This window comes from Rhizophagus irregularis, chromosome 12 (genome assembly GCF_026210795.1).
Source record: "Rhizophagus irregularis chromosome 12, complete sequence".
Taxonomy (NCBI): domain Eukaryota; kingdom Fungi; phylum Glomeromycota; class Glomeromycetes; order Glomerales; family Glomeraceae; genus Rhizophagus; species Rhizophagus irregularis.
Genome location: NC_089440.1, coordinates 4,679,112 through 4,696,996, shown reverse-complemented (window position 1 = coordinate 4,696,996; position 17,885 = coordinate 4,679,112). Strand labels below are relative to the sequence as shown.

The window sequence follows — 17,885 nt, the reverse complement described above, 5'->3', positions numbered from 1 at the left end:
GCTTGCATTTAATGCTATTGTTCAGGGTAGTGATACTGTAAGCCGATTCTATTCTAAATTACGAAGAATGGTTAGACTTGCATATCCAACTCTTCCAGAGGTAAATCAGAATGAATTAGTACGGCAACAGTTCTTAAATGGTCTTTCCAGTGAAAATAAGTTGGATGCGCGACGTATTGGTTTAGAAAATTCAGTTGCATCTATTCTGAATAAATTGGAAGAAGTTGAGAAATACAGGACAGATATGCCACATACTCCTATAGTTACATATCAGGGTCCAACTTTAGCGGATATTGAGAATCTTATAAATTCTAAAATTCCTATGACTACAGCTAGATCATCTGCAGTACCAGTACCGTCTTCTAGTTCATTTTCAAGTCCTCAAAATGATACATCATTTCAGAGATTACTTGCTTTAGCATATAAATTAGGTCTTCCAAGAGATATCGATATAAGTAAAGTAACCCTTAGTGATCTTGAAATATTTATTGATACAGAACTTAATAAAAATTTACCATCTGACCATATTTACCGTGGTAATCAGGTATTTGGTATAAGTTCAGGTACACGCAAACTAAAGAAATCAAAGAAATGCTCAAGTTGTGGAAAATCTGGTCATACTAAGAGTTCTTGTCCAAAATCTAAGAAGGGAAAGAGGAAAACAAATTATGCACATGACTCCTCTGATTCCTCTAACTCTTCTGACGCCTCTGACTCCTCTGACTCCTCTGATAGTGATTCAGACTCTGGACATGCCTGCTATGGATTAAAAAAAAGCCTACAGAAAGGAAACGTGTAGATAAAAAGCCTACTGATAAGAAAAAATCACAACTTGAAAGGCAGCGTATTATCTTTGAGGTTTTTATACAACTCTTAAAGCTTCTGGTTCAATCCTTCGTTAATGCTGTACCAAAAGAGACTGTTATATCTGCTTACAATGCTCTGAATGCTGAATTCATTAATTATAAAGAACCAGTACTCAGTCAGCTTAAAGGAGAACCCTCGATAAAAACACGTGAAAAAGTTTGGAATAATGTTAAGGACCTTTTCACATCTATCCTTCATCCTATGATTTCGGTTGTAACTAATAGTATGGCTGCAAATTTAATCCGTAAAAATGATGATGTTATATATAATAATGACTTATGGTCTTCTATAGCAGGTATTGGAATTGTTAACCGCAAGTCTGCTAGTGATGTAGTCACTATTAAGACCAAAGTAGTCGCACCTGAGAGTGAAAAATCTTTAGTTATTCTTACGACAATTTTCGATACTGGTTCTGATAGTTCTCTGATATCTAACAATATTGTAAAGCGCCTAAATCTTGATGTTGATAGAAGTAATGCTCCTGACCTTAGTGGTGTTGCAACAAAATCTGATACTATTGGGACAGTATATGGTCTTGGTATTCTTGTATATGATGGGGAGAACTCTAAAAAAACTGAAGATGACTTCATGGTTGTTAAGAGTGATAAGGACTTTTTATTACTGGGTGTACCTTGGATTGATCGTGCTAATGTCATTCTAGATTTCCAAAATCGGCAGCTGACCATCCCTCTATCATCACGTAAAAAAATTACCATTCCAATTTCTCTACATAAACGGAAAACTAACGTGACTTCCTTGCAGATGGATACTATCGACTTAAAAAAAAATTCACACTCTCGAGGAAGATTAACCTGTCATCTATGTGGAGCAAGTTTTGACTTTCCCTCTAAGTTAAAGCATCATCTTGCTAGGAAAAATCCATGTATTTCCCAAACTTCTGCGGCAATGATGGGCAGTGGCGGGCAGTGACAGGGCAGTGCCCAAATTTTTTTGGCAGTGACGGGCAGTAACAAGGCAGTGCACAAATTTTTTCGGCAGTAACAAGGCAGTGCCCAAATTTTTTGGCAGTGATTAGCCTTTACAAATATTACATTTGCCATGTTACTCTGATTTCTAGGTCTTTACGGGTTTCTATAAGTTTTTCAATGGCATTTCTATTTTTAAAATATCGACTATATCTGATATCTATCATTCGAAAGTTTGGTAATATATACAGAATTTCACTTAGCAAATCTCTAACGTCACCTTTTCCACCATAGTATTGATAATCTATTATGCTAAGTTCCTGGATATTGGGGCAAGCTTGTAGCATTTTTACAATACAGATAGGCCATAATAATACTCCATCCATATTAAGCTTTCTGATATATTTTCCACATACTGTCCCTGGTTTTGTGAGATGTTTGTACATTTGGAACTCCTTAATATTATAGCGGTTATAAAGGTCTGTTTCACCCCATAGGAGAGAGTTTGCTACTACAGCCCATTTTCGACACACTAATGCATAATTGCAAAGATAATGCCAATGGTAGTAAGTACCTTCATATGAAGTTTTGAATATCTTTTCTAAAAGTTCGAAAGGTAAGCTATTGTTTGTCATAGTATCTCATATGAGATATTGATGAAGAAGTTTTATTTAATTAGATTTTTTCTTAGGATAAAATAATTTGAACATTTCTTTTCTATCAATAGAAAAAACCAGACATGCTTACTTTTAGTGAACTTACTCTGTCTCTTACTGTTACTGAATTTAAGATCAATGTTGAAGGACTTGATTATGCTATGCTTGGTAATAAGTTTGAACCTACTAAGGATGTTATTGCCATTAATAGCAACTTTATTCATAAAGCTTTTGATGGTTATGAGCAGTACTTGTCTAAACCAAAAGGTGAGAGGCGATGCAGACGAAGTACACCTGACAATCCATTAAATAGACGGCGACGTACAGGAGATGGTAGCACTTTTAATGCATGCATTGAGTTTGTTATCATCTTAGCTGATACTGTACATACTATTTGTTATTTTCCTAAATCTGATAGTATACAAGTTTTCGGGTCTTTTGATCCTGTTGCTATCTTCTTACGTTACCTTTCTGAATGTTCTCAACCTGAGTTTTCTTCTGTAGAACTTGTGGGTGAAAATAAGGCTCTCCTGCGCAATTATAAATTTGTGATTAATATTGGGGTGATAAGTTTATTAATCTTTCTACCTTAGCATATGCTTTAGAGTCTATAGATGGTATTCGTGAGATTCTTCCCTTTCTGATAAAATATATTAAGAATGATGCGGGTGATATTCATTCTAAAATTGCTATAATCTTTACTTCAAAGATTCGGGTACATATCTGGCCTAAATCTGGTAAGGTTAATATATTTGGCACTAAGACTGAATTGGATGCTGATATGGTTTATAAGTTCTTACAGAAGTTGTTTTCTAATCCATATGATTTTGGAGATTTTATTTGTGATGCACCTATTCCAGATTGTGAGAGGTAAAAAAATGGTTTCACTGAGAACTAAAAACCCTCTATTTGTAAAATCCAGCAATCACATTCCTGACTTCTTGTTGGCATAAAACATTCATCACATAGAGTTATAGACAACTCATTTTTTAGCCTATCCAGTTGACTCTCAGTAGTCGGTGCAAGATTCTGGTAGTATTCATTGAATTCATTCTGCTCTTCTTCATTTATGTCTTCATCTATGTCTTCATCTGTGTCTTCATCCATATCTTCATCTCCTTTAATATGATAAATGCTGAATTCATTTCTATATTCATCATTAGGATTTGTGAATATTCTTTGTATATTGTAATCTATAATGTTGAATGTTGTAGGTTTCTTTTTTGATAATATTTCTATTAAGTCTAATAATGCATATGCTAATTCTTTATCCTCTGAGAAGTTCTTAATGATATCTGAAAATCTTTCATATATTGCCATCTCATCTGGTAGAATAGAATATCTTATTCGTGATAAAAGTGATGGATGTATCCATATATCATCACCTTCTAACATCTCATCAAATATTTCTACTAGCTCTTCTAATCCAGATACTAACATACTTTCTTTGCTAAATTCGGAATCTAAAGCTTTTAAATATGCTATATCTAAATACCACATTATTTCCTTTACCCATTCTTCTATGTTGAGTTCAAACTGACCTAGTATACGTCTTAGTGATGGTCTGTATTGTGACATCTTGTAAACCTTTTATATATGAATCTTTTATTCAATTACATTTTTTCTCGGTATAAGGGTAATTGTTTGCCTTGCTATTCCACTCTATTGACTCCATGGCTGGTTTCCTGAATGGGTTAATATTTCCTTACCTTTTTTGGCTCCGTTGGCTTTGAAATCCTATTTCTTGTTCGGTTGGGGGTAAGTAGGTGAAAATATTAATAAACGATTTAGATTATGAAATAAGTAGGATATAAGTGAATTAGATTATGAGATACGTAGGATATAAGTAGGTAAAAATATAAAAAAGGTGATTTAGGTTATAAAATATGTAGCATATAAGTAGGTGAAAATATTAATAAACGGTTTAGATTATGAGATAAGTAGGTGAGTCAGAATTGGCATTTCTATACTACTTATAACCGACCGTTTAACCAACCGTTTAACCAATTTTTAACTGACCATAACTGACCGTTTAAATTGCTATAACCGATTATAACTGACCATAACTGATCATAACCGACCGTTGCCATCCCTTACCATTACTAAAATAAGAAAAATTAAGCATTTACGTATTTAAAATTTTTTTTTTTTCGAATTAAAAAAAAAAACTAGGATCTAATATGACTTAGTTAATACCATAACTCTGGCCAAAAAGATTCTTCTTAAAGATATAGTGATTACTATGTTTAATAATTAAAACGTTAGAATATATATAGACAAATACAATAGGTATGACGTCCAAATAATAAATTATAATAATTGTAAATGTCTTTCAAAGAATAATCAATTGTTCTAATAAAATCATCACATGATATAAGCCATGAACAAAATTATTGGATGGTGCATTCTACTGTAAACGATGTTCAATTATCTTATAATTAGTGACATTTAGATTACACTATAAAAAAAATATAAATCCTCCATTTGGCGGACTGGGATAAAATCCCAAGTGTTATCCGACAAGTCAATTGATACATAATTCAAAAAATATATTATTTTATAGGTCAATTTCATGCTATGATACTGGATATTTTAAATATAATTGTGTAAAATTAACATTTGGAAAGGCAACTCCAGGTGCTAGTGTTGATAAGAGTAATTTCTTGATTATTTGTTTGAACCAAGTCTCACCATCATGCATTGGTGTTACGCAATGTTTTTTCAATACAGCAACCTAGGTACAAATATGTAATTTTAGCCTAGCCACATTTAATTAAACGAAGAATTCCAGACAGATATTGATAAAGTTATACATAAAGTGGTTTTCAATAAAAATTTGATTAAAATAATAAATTTGTTTGCTTTTAAATAAGTTTCTTCCACCTTTTCATCAGATATAATAAATCTATTTTATTATTTTAGAAAAATTTTTTTCATCCTTTTGGATCGGAAACCAACAGATCAGGAGATGCATTGGTATTACGGCAAGCGCCAGCTCCAATTTTTTTCATTTTGATTACTTTTATAAAAAAGAAAAAAATTTTTTCGCCCTTTAGGATGGCATTCTTACTTGCTGAGGTACTACGGTCAGCGCTGTTTCTACTATCAACATTTTTTTTTATTATTTTTAAAAAATTTATTTTTTCATCCTTTCAGATCAAGACTCTCAGATAAGGAAATACGCTTACCACTGAGGTACTATGTATGGTAAACACCAATTTCATTTTTTTTTCGTTTTGAAATAATACTATTTTCTATTTTCTTTTTTTTACTATCATCTTTTTTTAAATTTTTTTCTGCCTTTTAGGATTGAGAATTCACGGATCAGGAGATGTTCTACCCATTGCAGCACTAAAGTAAGCACAAATTCTCTAATTGATTTTAAAAATTTTTTTCGACCAGAGATATGCTTTAGTATTCCTTTTTGTCTTTTAGGATCGGGAACTTATTACAGTGAATCCCTTTTAGAGGGTATTGACTTATATTTCTCCTATTACCTCAAGCGCTAATTTTCATTTTTTTGATTAACAGTAAGAGTTTGAGAAATGATTGTGATTCAAATAAAATTTTTATTTTTTTTAATTAATAAAAATAAACAATTTTATTTAATAAAAATCAATAACCACAAAATTAATGTACTTTGAGTCAGAAGCTCCCCGTTTTGTCAAATGTTTACTTGTTATAGTGGCGAAGGTGGTGTGCGAGCGTTAAAGACATAATTATATGATTACAAAAGAATTATTTTAGGAATTTCAAGTAACAAGGAAAATTTATTTTAACTTTAAAACAATAAAAAGATATTATTAGGCGTTTTTTATAAAACTAGTAACGATTTTGTTGATCATTTGTTGATCATTTATTTTAAATTTATTATAAATTTTGTCACGAGATTTTCTATGGAAATCATTTCTCAATTTGTTATTAAAACATCTGCTGAATTGCCTCGAAATTGAAAATCATTTTCCTTTTTATAAAAAAATTTCCTTTTTGGTAAAAAACTCTCAGATTAATCTTATATAACTTTATGTAAATGTCAATGACAATGACAAAAACTCTCTCCCGTTCCTACTTTTTTGTATTATTACAAAGATATAACTTCGAAAATTTATTTTCATTTTTTTTAATAATTTTATTTCGTATACTGTAATGGTATGTCCGCCCAACTAGGACTACTCGTAGTGCTGCCCAGAAGGGTATAGACAACCAGGAGGAGGAAGAAACTATGGAAGGAGTTATTAGTACAACTCCTACTGCGCAAGATACTTCGAATAATTTTACTTTCACTCCTAACGACGAGAAGTTTACTACAGTGAAGTCTAGAGCAACTTTACGTCATGAACACAAGAAGAAAAAGAAATAACAACAACAAGCAGCTGCTTCTGCAAGGTTATCATATAATAGAAAACAACAAGCAACTTTCAAATGACAAGAACTCGAAGTAGTATGAAAACCCCAATTCTGGCTCACTCCCACCATATAATCTAAAATACTACCACTTTATATAATCTAATTACCACCATCATATAACTTAATTACCATCATATAATCCACCTACCACTTTTAATATAATTTAACTACCACTTTATATAATCTAGTTACCACCATCATATAATTTTAATTACCACCATATAATCCACCTACCACTTTTCATATAATCTAGTTACCATCATATAGTTTTATTACCACCATACAATTCTATTACCACCACACAATCTGAAAAAATTAACCGAACAAGAAATAGGATTTCAAAGCCAACGGAGCCAAAAAAGGTAAGGAATATTAACCCATTCAGGAAACCAGCCATGGAGTCAATAGAGCGGAATAGCAAGGCAAGCAATTACCCTTATACCGAGAAAAAATGTAATTGAATAAAAGGTAGGTACCAAGTAACTATACAGATAAATAGTACATAACATGGTATATACCGCAGAAAAGTTAGCAACAATCTTCGGCTGCACAGTCTCTGATCTTATGGCTATCAATAGGGAGATCCTAAAAAGCTGTCAAACCCCGCACACAGTATCAGCAATCCCCGAACTTGTAGGCCATATCCTGGAATACATTCCAAGTAGCAATTTTGGACCACATCTTCTAGAAGTCAACCCAATCTGGAGAGCCGAAGCTGAACGAGTACTCTGGAAGCGGCGCATGCAAGCCGAGGAGGCATACGAACAGGTGGCAAATATATGTAAGAAAGCTGAAAGGGCTTTCTGGCGAGATTGTGCAGATGGTGGTATAAATTTTGATAAACTTGACGATGAATCAACTAAAATTAGTCAAGAAAAGTATACCAGATTCGAAGAAATGGTAGTCATAGAACAAGCTATTCTCCATTGTAGTTTTATATCGGAAGAAACTAATAAGGGAGAATACATCCGAATGATGCGCAATTTTGAGTTATTTAAGGATGGGGATACTCCTGATGAGGATGCGTTCGGTGACTCGGATGATGATGACTCAGATGATGAAGAATAGATTATATCCAGATAAATTTTAGAAGGTGATATTAACCCGCCTTCATCTTTTTTTTTATCCTTATAGGGTAGGCGAACAATTAATTTTATTTTCAGAAAAAATGTAATTGAATAAAAAAGGGATCTAAAAAGTATACAAGATGTTAACACATCAAGCAAGAAGTGCCCAACACAGACAAGTCATCCGATCAGTTTTAGCTGAACTCAAGCAGGTACCTGTCAAATCCATCCTATATCCCGCTCAAATGCAAAATTGCAGGAATATGAGGATGAGATCCGCCAAATCCGTGAAGCACAAGCGGCGGTAACCAATGAAGAGATAACCCGCATGATGCAAATTGACCCAGACCCACATTATGAGGTAGTCTTTGAACGTCATGATCAGGTACGTATAGGAAAGGAGTTAACAGACTCAAACTTTACGGCTGATATTGCTATAGGAACACCTGGAGAGCATGACTATGCTTCATTTCTTACAGCACACAGTCAAACAATCCAGAATATTCTTCGGGATGAAAGAAATCGATTGGGATCAATAAAAGTAAGAATTGGAATATTTGCCACAATAAGACGTTTAGATTCTTACCTTGAGGGATTATTCGGAGATGGTAACTTTAGTGAAGATGATGGAGTAGAATATATCTACAGATATAACATACCATTTAAAACTCGCAATATGCCAATCCTACCATCAACAGATATTAATGGTACATTTAACTTTGCATTAGCAAGAATCATGCAGAAAGTAGAAGACTATGTAAATTACGGATCAGGTTGGGAATTCTATCGTGTAGAAAAAATATTTATAGAAATCTCGCAATTCCAACCACCCACAGGAGCAGGACATATACCACTCCCAAAAGATCTTGCCACGAAAAAGGGAGTAGTAAATCCAGCTAATGATGATGACAAATGCTTCCAGTGGGCAATCCTAGCAGCATTACATCCAGTAGAAAAGAACGCAGAAAGAATTTCCAAGTATAAGGAGTATGTAAATGAGTTAAACTTTGAAGGTATCGAATTTCCAGTACAAGCTGATGAGGTAATTCTAAGAAGATTTGAGCGACAGAACCCAACTATTGCCCTCTGCATCTGTGAATGGCATGACCACCACCTATGCCCAATATATGTTACCGATAGGGATGATGCAGAGGGCTGTAAAATAATAGATTTAGTACTTATCAGTAACGGGGAAAAGCAGCACTATTGCTGGATTAAGAATATGAGCCGTTTAGTAAATAAACGTACAAAAGATGGACATGCAACATTTGTATGCCGATGGTGTATCTCCCACTTCACACATCAACAAGAAATCCATGACAAACATGTAGCAATATGTCGAGGATTAAAGAAAACCCCACAAGCAGACCGAATGCCATCAGTAAAGAAAGGAAATGATATATATGAATTCAAGAACTGGAAACGACGCATGCTAGTCCCATATTACTTTGTTGCAGACTTTGAAGCCCTAGTAATGGACATACCACCCACAGATGAAGACAAAGATAAGAAAACCAAGAAAGTACAAGAGCAAATCCCCTGCTCATACTCGTATATTAAGGTAAGATATGATGGTGTAAGTGAATCACAGAAGATATTTACAGGAGAAAATGCAGCACAAAAATTTGTAATCGAAATGCTAAATGAGGCTGAAGCAATTTGCAATGAATTCAGAAACCCAATGGAAATGATGCCATTAACAACCCAAGAGCAAGTAAGTTATGATAATGCAATAAACTGCTGGATATGTCGCAACCCCTTAGATGGAAATAAAGTAAGAGACCACTGCCATATTACAGGAAGGTATCGAGGTGCAGCACATAGAGGATGTAATCTTGACTTATCCATAAAACCTCGTGAAATGCATATCCCAGTAATCTTTCACAATTTATCAGGATATGATGGACACATAATTATGCAAGGAATTGGTGCAATGGAATGTGAGGATGATATTGATCCTATCCCTTATAACATGGAAAAGTATATGGCATTCAAGTTAGGTTCCCTCCGATTTATAGATAGCCTACAATTCATGAAATCAAGTCTCGACAAATTAGCATCCAACCTAGGTGCAGAAAAATGTAGAGCACAAGAATGTAGTAATCCACAACACTTATGGCGAATTGATGCAGGTAGATGCTTTGCACATCCCGAAAACTTTAAGATAACACGAAGTCAAATACCACCTGAATTACTCGAGATTTATCTTAAGAAAGGTGTCTACCCGTATGAATATATGGATGACTGGAAAAAGTTCGAGAAAACTAGTTTACCACCTAAAGGAGCATTCTATAGCAAACTTAATGAAACCCACATTAGTGATAAAGAATACGAATATGCACAGTATGTATGGGAAAAAGCAGGATGTAAAACAATGCAAGATTATCATGACATTTATCTCAAAACTGACGTCCTCCTACTAGCTGATATATTTCAGAATTTCCGAAAAATGGCCTTGAAAAAATATGGGTTAGATCCTCTCTGGTACTATTCAACACCAGGCTTCGCATGGGATGCACTATTCTTCATGACAGGGTAAAGATTGGATCTTATAACTGACCAGGACATGTACATGATGGTAGAACAAGGATTACGTGGTGGAATCTCTATGGTAAGTAAACGATATGCTCGTGCAAATAACCCAGGTATGGGAGAAGGTAAATGGACCACAGATAAGCCCAAGTCATCTATTCTATACTTAGACGCAAATAACCTATATGGATGGGCCATGTTGCAATACTTACCTACAGGTAACTTCCACTGGATAAAGGAGGAAAACGAGTTATCTAACATTCAAAGGCAAATAGAAAGTAATGAAATACCAGATGATTCTTCTGAGGGATATATCCTTAAAGTCAAACTGGAGTACCCTCAAGCCCTCCATTCACAACACACAGATTACCCCCTTGCACCAGAACGAATGAAGGTTAAGAAGGAATGGCTTAGTAAAAAGCAGCAGGAAATAATAGCACGTTCAGGACAACGATATACACCCACGGATAAGCTCATCCCTAACCTATTTGATAAGGATGAATATGTAGTTCATTATAGAAATCTCCAGTATTATGTTAGCCAGGGCTTAGTAATCAAGAAGGTCTATGAAGCTATAAAATTCGAGCAGGCTCCATGGATGAAACCATATATAGAATTTAACACTGCCAAACGTGCTAAGGCTAAGAATGATTTTGAGAAGGACTTCTATAAACTCATGAATAATAGTGTATTTGGTAAAACTATGGAAAATCTCAGGAAACGTGTATGTGTCTCAGTAGTACAACCCCAAACCCATCCCAAGAAATATAAAAAGCTTACTTCAGATCCTGCATTCAAGGGTCGTAAAATATTCTCAGAAAATCTTGTTGCAATCCACCGACGAAAAGTGGAGGTAATGCTTAACCGTCCAACATATGTGGGTATGAGTATGCTTGACCTCTCGAAGCTCTGTATGTATCAATTCTACTATGATACTCTTAAAGTACGATATGGTGAAAAAATCCAGTTATGTTATACAGACACAGACTCACTTCTTATACAAATCATAACTGAGGATATTAATGCAGACCTTATAGATATGGCAGACCAATTTGACTTCAGTGATTATCCTAAAGATCATCCTGTACGAAAAGCATTAGGTGATAAGACTGACATAAATATGAAAATCCCAGGGAAATTTAAGGATAAATGTAATGGAGCAGTTATAGCAGAATTTATTGGCCTCCGTCCCAAAATGTACTCCATTCTCAAGGTAGGGGATGAGACCACCAATCCAAAACATGGTATCCGTAAAGATAAAGGTGTCCCCTCAAAGGTAGTTAAAAAAGAGTTCCACCATGAGCGGTATAATAAGGCACTCTTTGATTCTAAACATAATGATACAGTCACCTTTAGAGCAATCCGATCTGATAGACATGCCATAAATGTTATAGAAATGTCGAAAGTGGGGTTATCCCCTATGGATGATAAAAAATGGATTGCACAAGATAATATCACAATGTATGCACATGGAGATTATAGGATACCACAACTTGAAAATTAATATAATATATGAGTAGGAGGCAGCATAGTATCAGATGGCACTAAAGATGTCAGCCTTAATTATTTTTTAAAAAATTTTGAATTACGGCTATAAGATTTTTATAGCCTTAATTAATTACGGCATATAAAAATTTTGTATTACGACACTTTTTTGAATTACGGCTAACATCTTTAGATGGCACAACTAATAATTCTTCTCGAGTAAATATTTTTTTAGGTCCATCAGATAACCTATATATAACCGGCTGCCCATCAACAACTGTGGAAGATTCAATTGTATAAACTTTAGTAGACCATATTGGATCAGTTGCACGTCTCCTACCTTGGTAATCTGAGTTATCAAGTAAGTATTTCACAAGAGAACCAGCTGGTAAACGTATTTCTTCTGCACCTACAGGTCTATCCTTCCGAATTTTTGAAGGTAGTGCATACACTTGATCTTTCTGGATTGCCTCAACTGGAGACATACCTAGCAGACGAGTATTAGAATTATTTAGCTCATTCACAATATCAGAAAGGTTCTTAACCCAGGCAGTATTCACACCTTCTGTAAGGAGTTCCTTTGCATCCTGTATTTTGAAAAGTCTCTCTGCTAAAGTTCGATTATACCATTCAACAATAGCCTGACTCTTATGAGTAGTACCCACCCGAATACGCACACCTTTTTTATCCATTAATCGGATAACTTCATCCTTAAATTCTGATCCCCATCTACTTGTAAAACTCTTGGCCAAATAAGCGGGCAGTCTGCTTTACTATAAATTTTTTTAAATGCCTTAGCAACACGTGCAGAGCTGCGATCTTCTAGAGGTACTGAAGCTTTATATCGGCTAGCAACATCTACAATATTCAGACAGTATTTATACAGCTTTCTATCTACAGTATCATAGGGCATATATAAGATATCTGCTTGATGATACATATTTGGTCGAGTAATCTTATTAAAAGAAACCTGTGGAACATACTTGGGTATAGGTGAGTGTATTTGCCATATAGCCTGTTTATGCAACCACTCTGTAATATCAGATATGTTAAAATCATGGCCCTCAGCTTGCACTTTAGCCCAAAGTTTTTCAGGAGTACGATAATATCCACATGGATGGTAATAGATTTGTTGAAGGATATAATTTTGTTTGATTTGTTTATTAAATGTAGGGTCTATAAAAATCTGTGGAACTGGCAATGGAAGATACATCATTAAAGACACAGATTACAAAGCTTGCACATACATTGCAATCACAAGAGCAATATATAAAATACCTGTATGGTGTAATCGAGGGTCATGAATCTGAGATAGAAGAACTTAGGCAAAAAAATGCTGAGTTGCGTGCAAAGCTTAAGAAAGCATTAGAAACGGCATCACTAAAGGAGGAAGGGCTTCAAGCATTAGAACGTCAGCTGATTGAAGTTGATACTCTAAATATTCAACTCAAAGATCGAATAAAAGAACTTGCTAATAGACAACGGAAAAACATGGCAGCAATTCCTCCTGACCCTATTACAGAAATCTTAAATAATCGGACAACTATAGCAAATAGTGTAGCTGGTATTCGTATTCACCTTGATCGTACAACTATAGCAGCACACCCTCATATAAATCATTTATTTAACACTGCAAATGATAGTCTTGATGCCATTATCCGATATGCTAATGAGTTGCGAAATATTATAGAAGATCAAGATAATATGGAGGATAGACTTGAAGGTTTGTTAGATGATGCACATAACCGTGAAGAATATCTTAGACATGAACTTAATAATACACGTGCTACTATACTAAGAACAAGACGTACTTATGAGGATGCATATGCAAATGAAGTGCGTCATCGCCAACATTGGGAAGCCCTTACACAAAATACTCAGATCCAATTGGCTAACATCCAGGCTCAATTTGCTAACAGTCAAATCCAACTAGCTAATGTCCAGAGAGAACGTGATGAGAGTAGAAGAGATGCTTATAGATTATTACAGCGCTATAATACTGAAACAGAGCGAAGTAGAAGGCGGGCTAATGGTATCATTCAGCAAGCTCGAGCATGGAGAGGGCAATTTTTAAACTGTCGCAATCATGGTCAAAATTTGCAAAATCAGGTTAATAATTTGAATCAACAGATTCTAGCATTACAAAATAACCCTCCGGTAATACAACAACCTATAATGGCAGGATATGCACCTAAAAAATTTAGAGGAGCATCTGGTGAAGATCCAGAACTTTGGCTTCAAGAATTCAGGCAATGGTGTGAGTCTGCTGGACTTGATCCTGCTGCTAATGCTAGGACTCGTGTTAGGATTCATGGGATCTTTGAAACTTTACTTGAAGATGATGCTAGAGATTGGTATGAAACACATATCAAAGGAAAAAATTGGGAATGTGTAAATCTTCTGGATAATACTGGTGTGGCCAATCTTGCTGCTTTTAATGCTTTGAATAATGGCACTATACAGGCTGTAGCGGCGAATCAATTTCGTGGAGGGGCTGGTGTATTACATGGACAAGCAGCTGCAGATAATACTATTACTGGTGCTAATTTTATACCTGATCATACTGTATGGGATGAAGATTGGTCAATAGTCGAGGGTCATCCTACTGATATAGCTGTTAATAATCCTAATGCTAATAATGGAGGTACAATTGTGGCTCCTGGAATACGTATTGGACAATTAATATATCGTTTTAAGCATTACTTCCCTACTATAACATCTGAAAAGTCTAAACTTACAGTATCACTACCCTGAACAATAGCATTAAATGCAAGCCGATTCTATTCTAAATTACGAAGAATGGTTAGACTTGCATATCCAACTCTTCCAGAGGTAAATCAGAATGAATTAGTATGGCAACAGTTCTTAAATGGTCTTTCCAGTGAAAATAAGTTGGATGCGCGACATATTGGTTTAGAAAATTCAGTTGCATCTATTCTGAATAAATTGGAAGAAGTTGAGAAATACAGGACAGATATGCCACCTACTCCTATAGTTACATATCAGGGTCCAACTTTAGCGGATATTGAGAATCTTATAAATTCTAAAATTCCTATGACTACGGCTAAATCATCTGCAGTACCAGTACCATCTTCTAGTCCATTTTCAAGTCCTCAAAATGATACATCATTTCAGAAATTACTTGCTTTAGCATATAAATTAGGTCTTCCAAGAGATATCGATATAAGTAAAGTAACCCTTAGTGATCTTGAAATATTTATTGATACAGAACTTAATAAAAATTTACCATCTGACCATATTTACCGTGGTAATCAGGTATTTGGTATAAGTTCAGGTACACGCAAACCAAAGAAATCAAAGAAATGCTCAAGTTGTGGAAAATCTGGTCATACTAAGAGTTCCTGTCCAAAATCTAAGAAGGGAAAGAGGAAAACAAATTATGCACATGACTCCTCTGATTCCTCTAACTCTTCTGACGCCTCTGACTCCTCTGACTCCTCTGATAGTGATTCAGACTCTGGACATGCCTGCTATGGATTAAAAAAAAAAGCCTACAGAAAAGAAACGTGTAGATAAAAAGCCTACTGATAAGAAAAAATCACAACTTGAAAGGCAGCGTATTATCTTTGAGGTTTTTATACAACTCTTAAAGCTTCTGGTTCAATCCTTCGTTAATGCTGTACCAAAAGAGACTGTTATATCTGCTTACAATGCTCTGAATGCTGAATTCATTAATTATAAAGAACCAGTACTCGGTCAGCTTAAAGGAGAACCCTCAATAAAAACACGTGAAAAAGTTTGGGATAATGTTAAGGACCTTTTCACATCTATCCTTCATCCTATGATTTTGGTTGTAACTAATAGTATGGCTGCAAATTTAATCCGTAAAAATGATGATGTTATATGTAATAATGACTTATGGTCTTCTATAGCAGGTATTGGAATTGTTAACCGCAAGTCTGCTAGTGATGTAGTCACTATTAAGACCAAAGTAGTCGCACCTGAGAGTGAAAAATCTTTAGTTATTCCTACGACAATTTTCGATACTGGTTCTGATAGTTCTCTGATATCTAACAATATTGTAAAGCGCCTAAATCTTGACGTTGATAGAAGTAATGCTCCTGACCTTAGTGGTGTTGCAACAAAATCTGATACTATTGGGACAGTATATGGTCTTGGTATTCTTGTATATGATGGGAGAACTCTAAAAAAATTGAAGATGACTTCATGGTTGTTAAGAGTGATAAGGACTTTTTATTGCTAGGTGTACCTTGGATTGATCGTGCTAATGTCATTCTAGATTTCCAAAATCGGCAACTGACCATCCCTCTATCATCACGTAAAAAAATTACCATTCCAATTTCTCTACATAAACGGAAAACTAACGTGACTTCCTTGCAGATGGATACTATCAACTTAAAAAAAATTCACACTCTCGAGGAAGATTAACCTGTCATCTATGTGGAGCAAGTTTTGACTTTCCCTCTAAGTTAAAGCGTCATCTTGCTAGGAAAAATCCATGTGTTTCCCAAACTTCTGCAGCAATGATGGGCAGTGGCGGGCAGTGACAGGGCAGTGCCCAAATTTTTTTGGCAGTGACGGGTAGTAACAGGGTAGTGCCCAAATTTTTTTTGACAGTAACAGGCAGTAACAAGGCAGTGCCCAAATTTTTGGCAGTTACTAGTCTTTGCAAATATTACATTTACGTGTTACTCTGATTTCTAGGTCTTTACGGGTTTCTATAAGTTTATCAATGGCATTTCCCTTGTCAAAATATCTCTAACTACATCTGATATCTAGCTTTTGAAGGTTTGGTAATATATGCAGGATTTCACTTAGCAAATCTCTAACGTCATCTTTTTTACCATAGTATTGATAATCTATTATGCTAAGTTCCTGGATATTGGGACAAGCTTGTAGCATTTTTACAATACAAATGGGCCATAATTTTACCCCATCCATATTAAGCTTTCTGATATATTTTCCACATACTGTCCCTGGTTTTGTGAGATGTTTGTACATTTGGAACTCCTTAATATTATAGCGGTTATAAAGGTCTGTTTCACCCCATAGGAGAGAGTTTGCTACTACAGCCCATTTTCGACACACTAATGCATAATTGCAAAGATAATGCCAACGGGAGTAAGTACCTTCATATGAAGTTTTGAATATCTTTTCTAAAAGTTCGAAAGGTAAGCTATTGTTTGTCATAGTATCTCATATGAGATATTGATGAAGAAGTTTTATTTAATTAGATTTTTTCTTAGGATAAAATAATTTGAACATTTCTTTTCTATCAATAGAAAAAACCAGACATGCTTACTTTTAGTGAACTTACTCCATCTCTTACTGTTACTGAATTTAAGATCAATGTTGAAGGGCTTGATTACACTGTGCTTGGTCATAAGCTTGAACTTACTAAGGATGTTATTGCCATTAATAGCAACTTTATTCATAAAGCTTTTAAGGGTTATGAACAGTACTTGTCTAAACCAAAAGGTGAGAGGCGATGCAGACGAAGTACACCTGACAATCCATTAAATAGACGGCGACGTACAGGTGATGGTAGCACTTTTAATGCATGCATTGAGTTTGTTATCATCTTAGCTGATACTGTACATACTATTCGTTATTTTCCTAAATCTGGTAGTATACAAGTTTTCGGGTCTTTTGATCCTGTTGCTATCTTCTTACGTTACCTTTCTGAATGTTCCCTACCTGAATTTTCTTCTGTAGAACTTGTGAGTGAAAATAAGGCTCTCCTGCGCAATTATAAATTTGTGATTAATATTGGGGGTGATAAGTTTATTAATCTTTCTACCTTAGCATATGCTTTAGAATCTATAGATGGTATTCGTGAGATTCTTCCCTTTCCGATAAAGTATATTAAGAATGATGCAGGTGATATTCATTCTAAAATTGCTATAATTTTTACTTCAAAGATTCGGGTACATATCTGGCCTAAATCTGGTAAGGTTAATATA

General features: G+C 34.8%; 2 protein-coding genes across 2 annotated transcripts; one reads left to right on the top strand and one right to left on the bottom strand.

Moving 5' to 3' along the window:
* Positions 1-3,343: 3,343 nt before the first annotated feature.
* Positions 3,344-4,027, bottom strand: OCT59_004551 (uncharacterized protein; the record flags this gene model as incomplete). The annotated part of the gene is made up of 1 exon (XM_066148359.1): positions 3,344-4,027. The coding sequence occupies one exon, from the start codon at positions 4,025-4,027 to the stop codon at positions 3,344-3,346; it is 684 nt and encodes a 227-aa protein (XP_065996965.1).
* Positions 4,028-7,420: 3,393 nt separating this feature from the next.
* OCT59_004550 (uncharacterized protein) lies at positions 7,421-7,924 on the top strand (the record flags this gene model as incomplete). Its single annotated transcript, XM_066148358.1, has 1 exon — positions 7,421-7,924. One exon carries the CDS (start codon positions 7,421-7,423, stop codon positions 7,922-7,924), a length of 504 nt encoding a protein of 167 aa, XP_065996964.1.
* Positions 7,925-17,885: the final 9,961 nt, after the last annotated feature.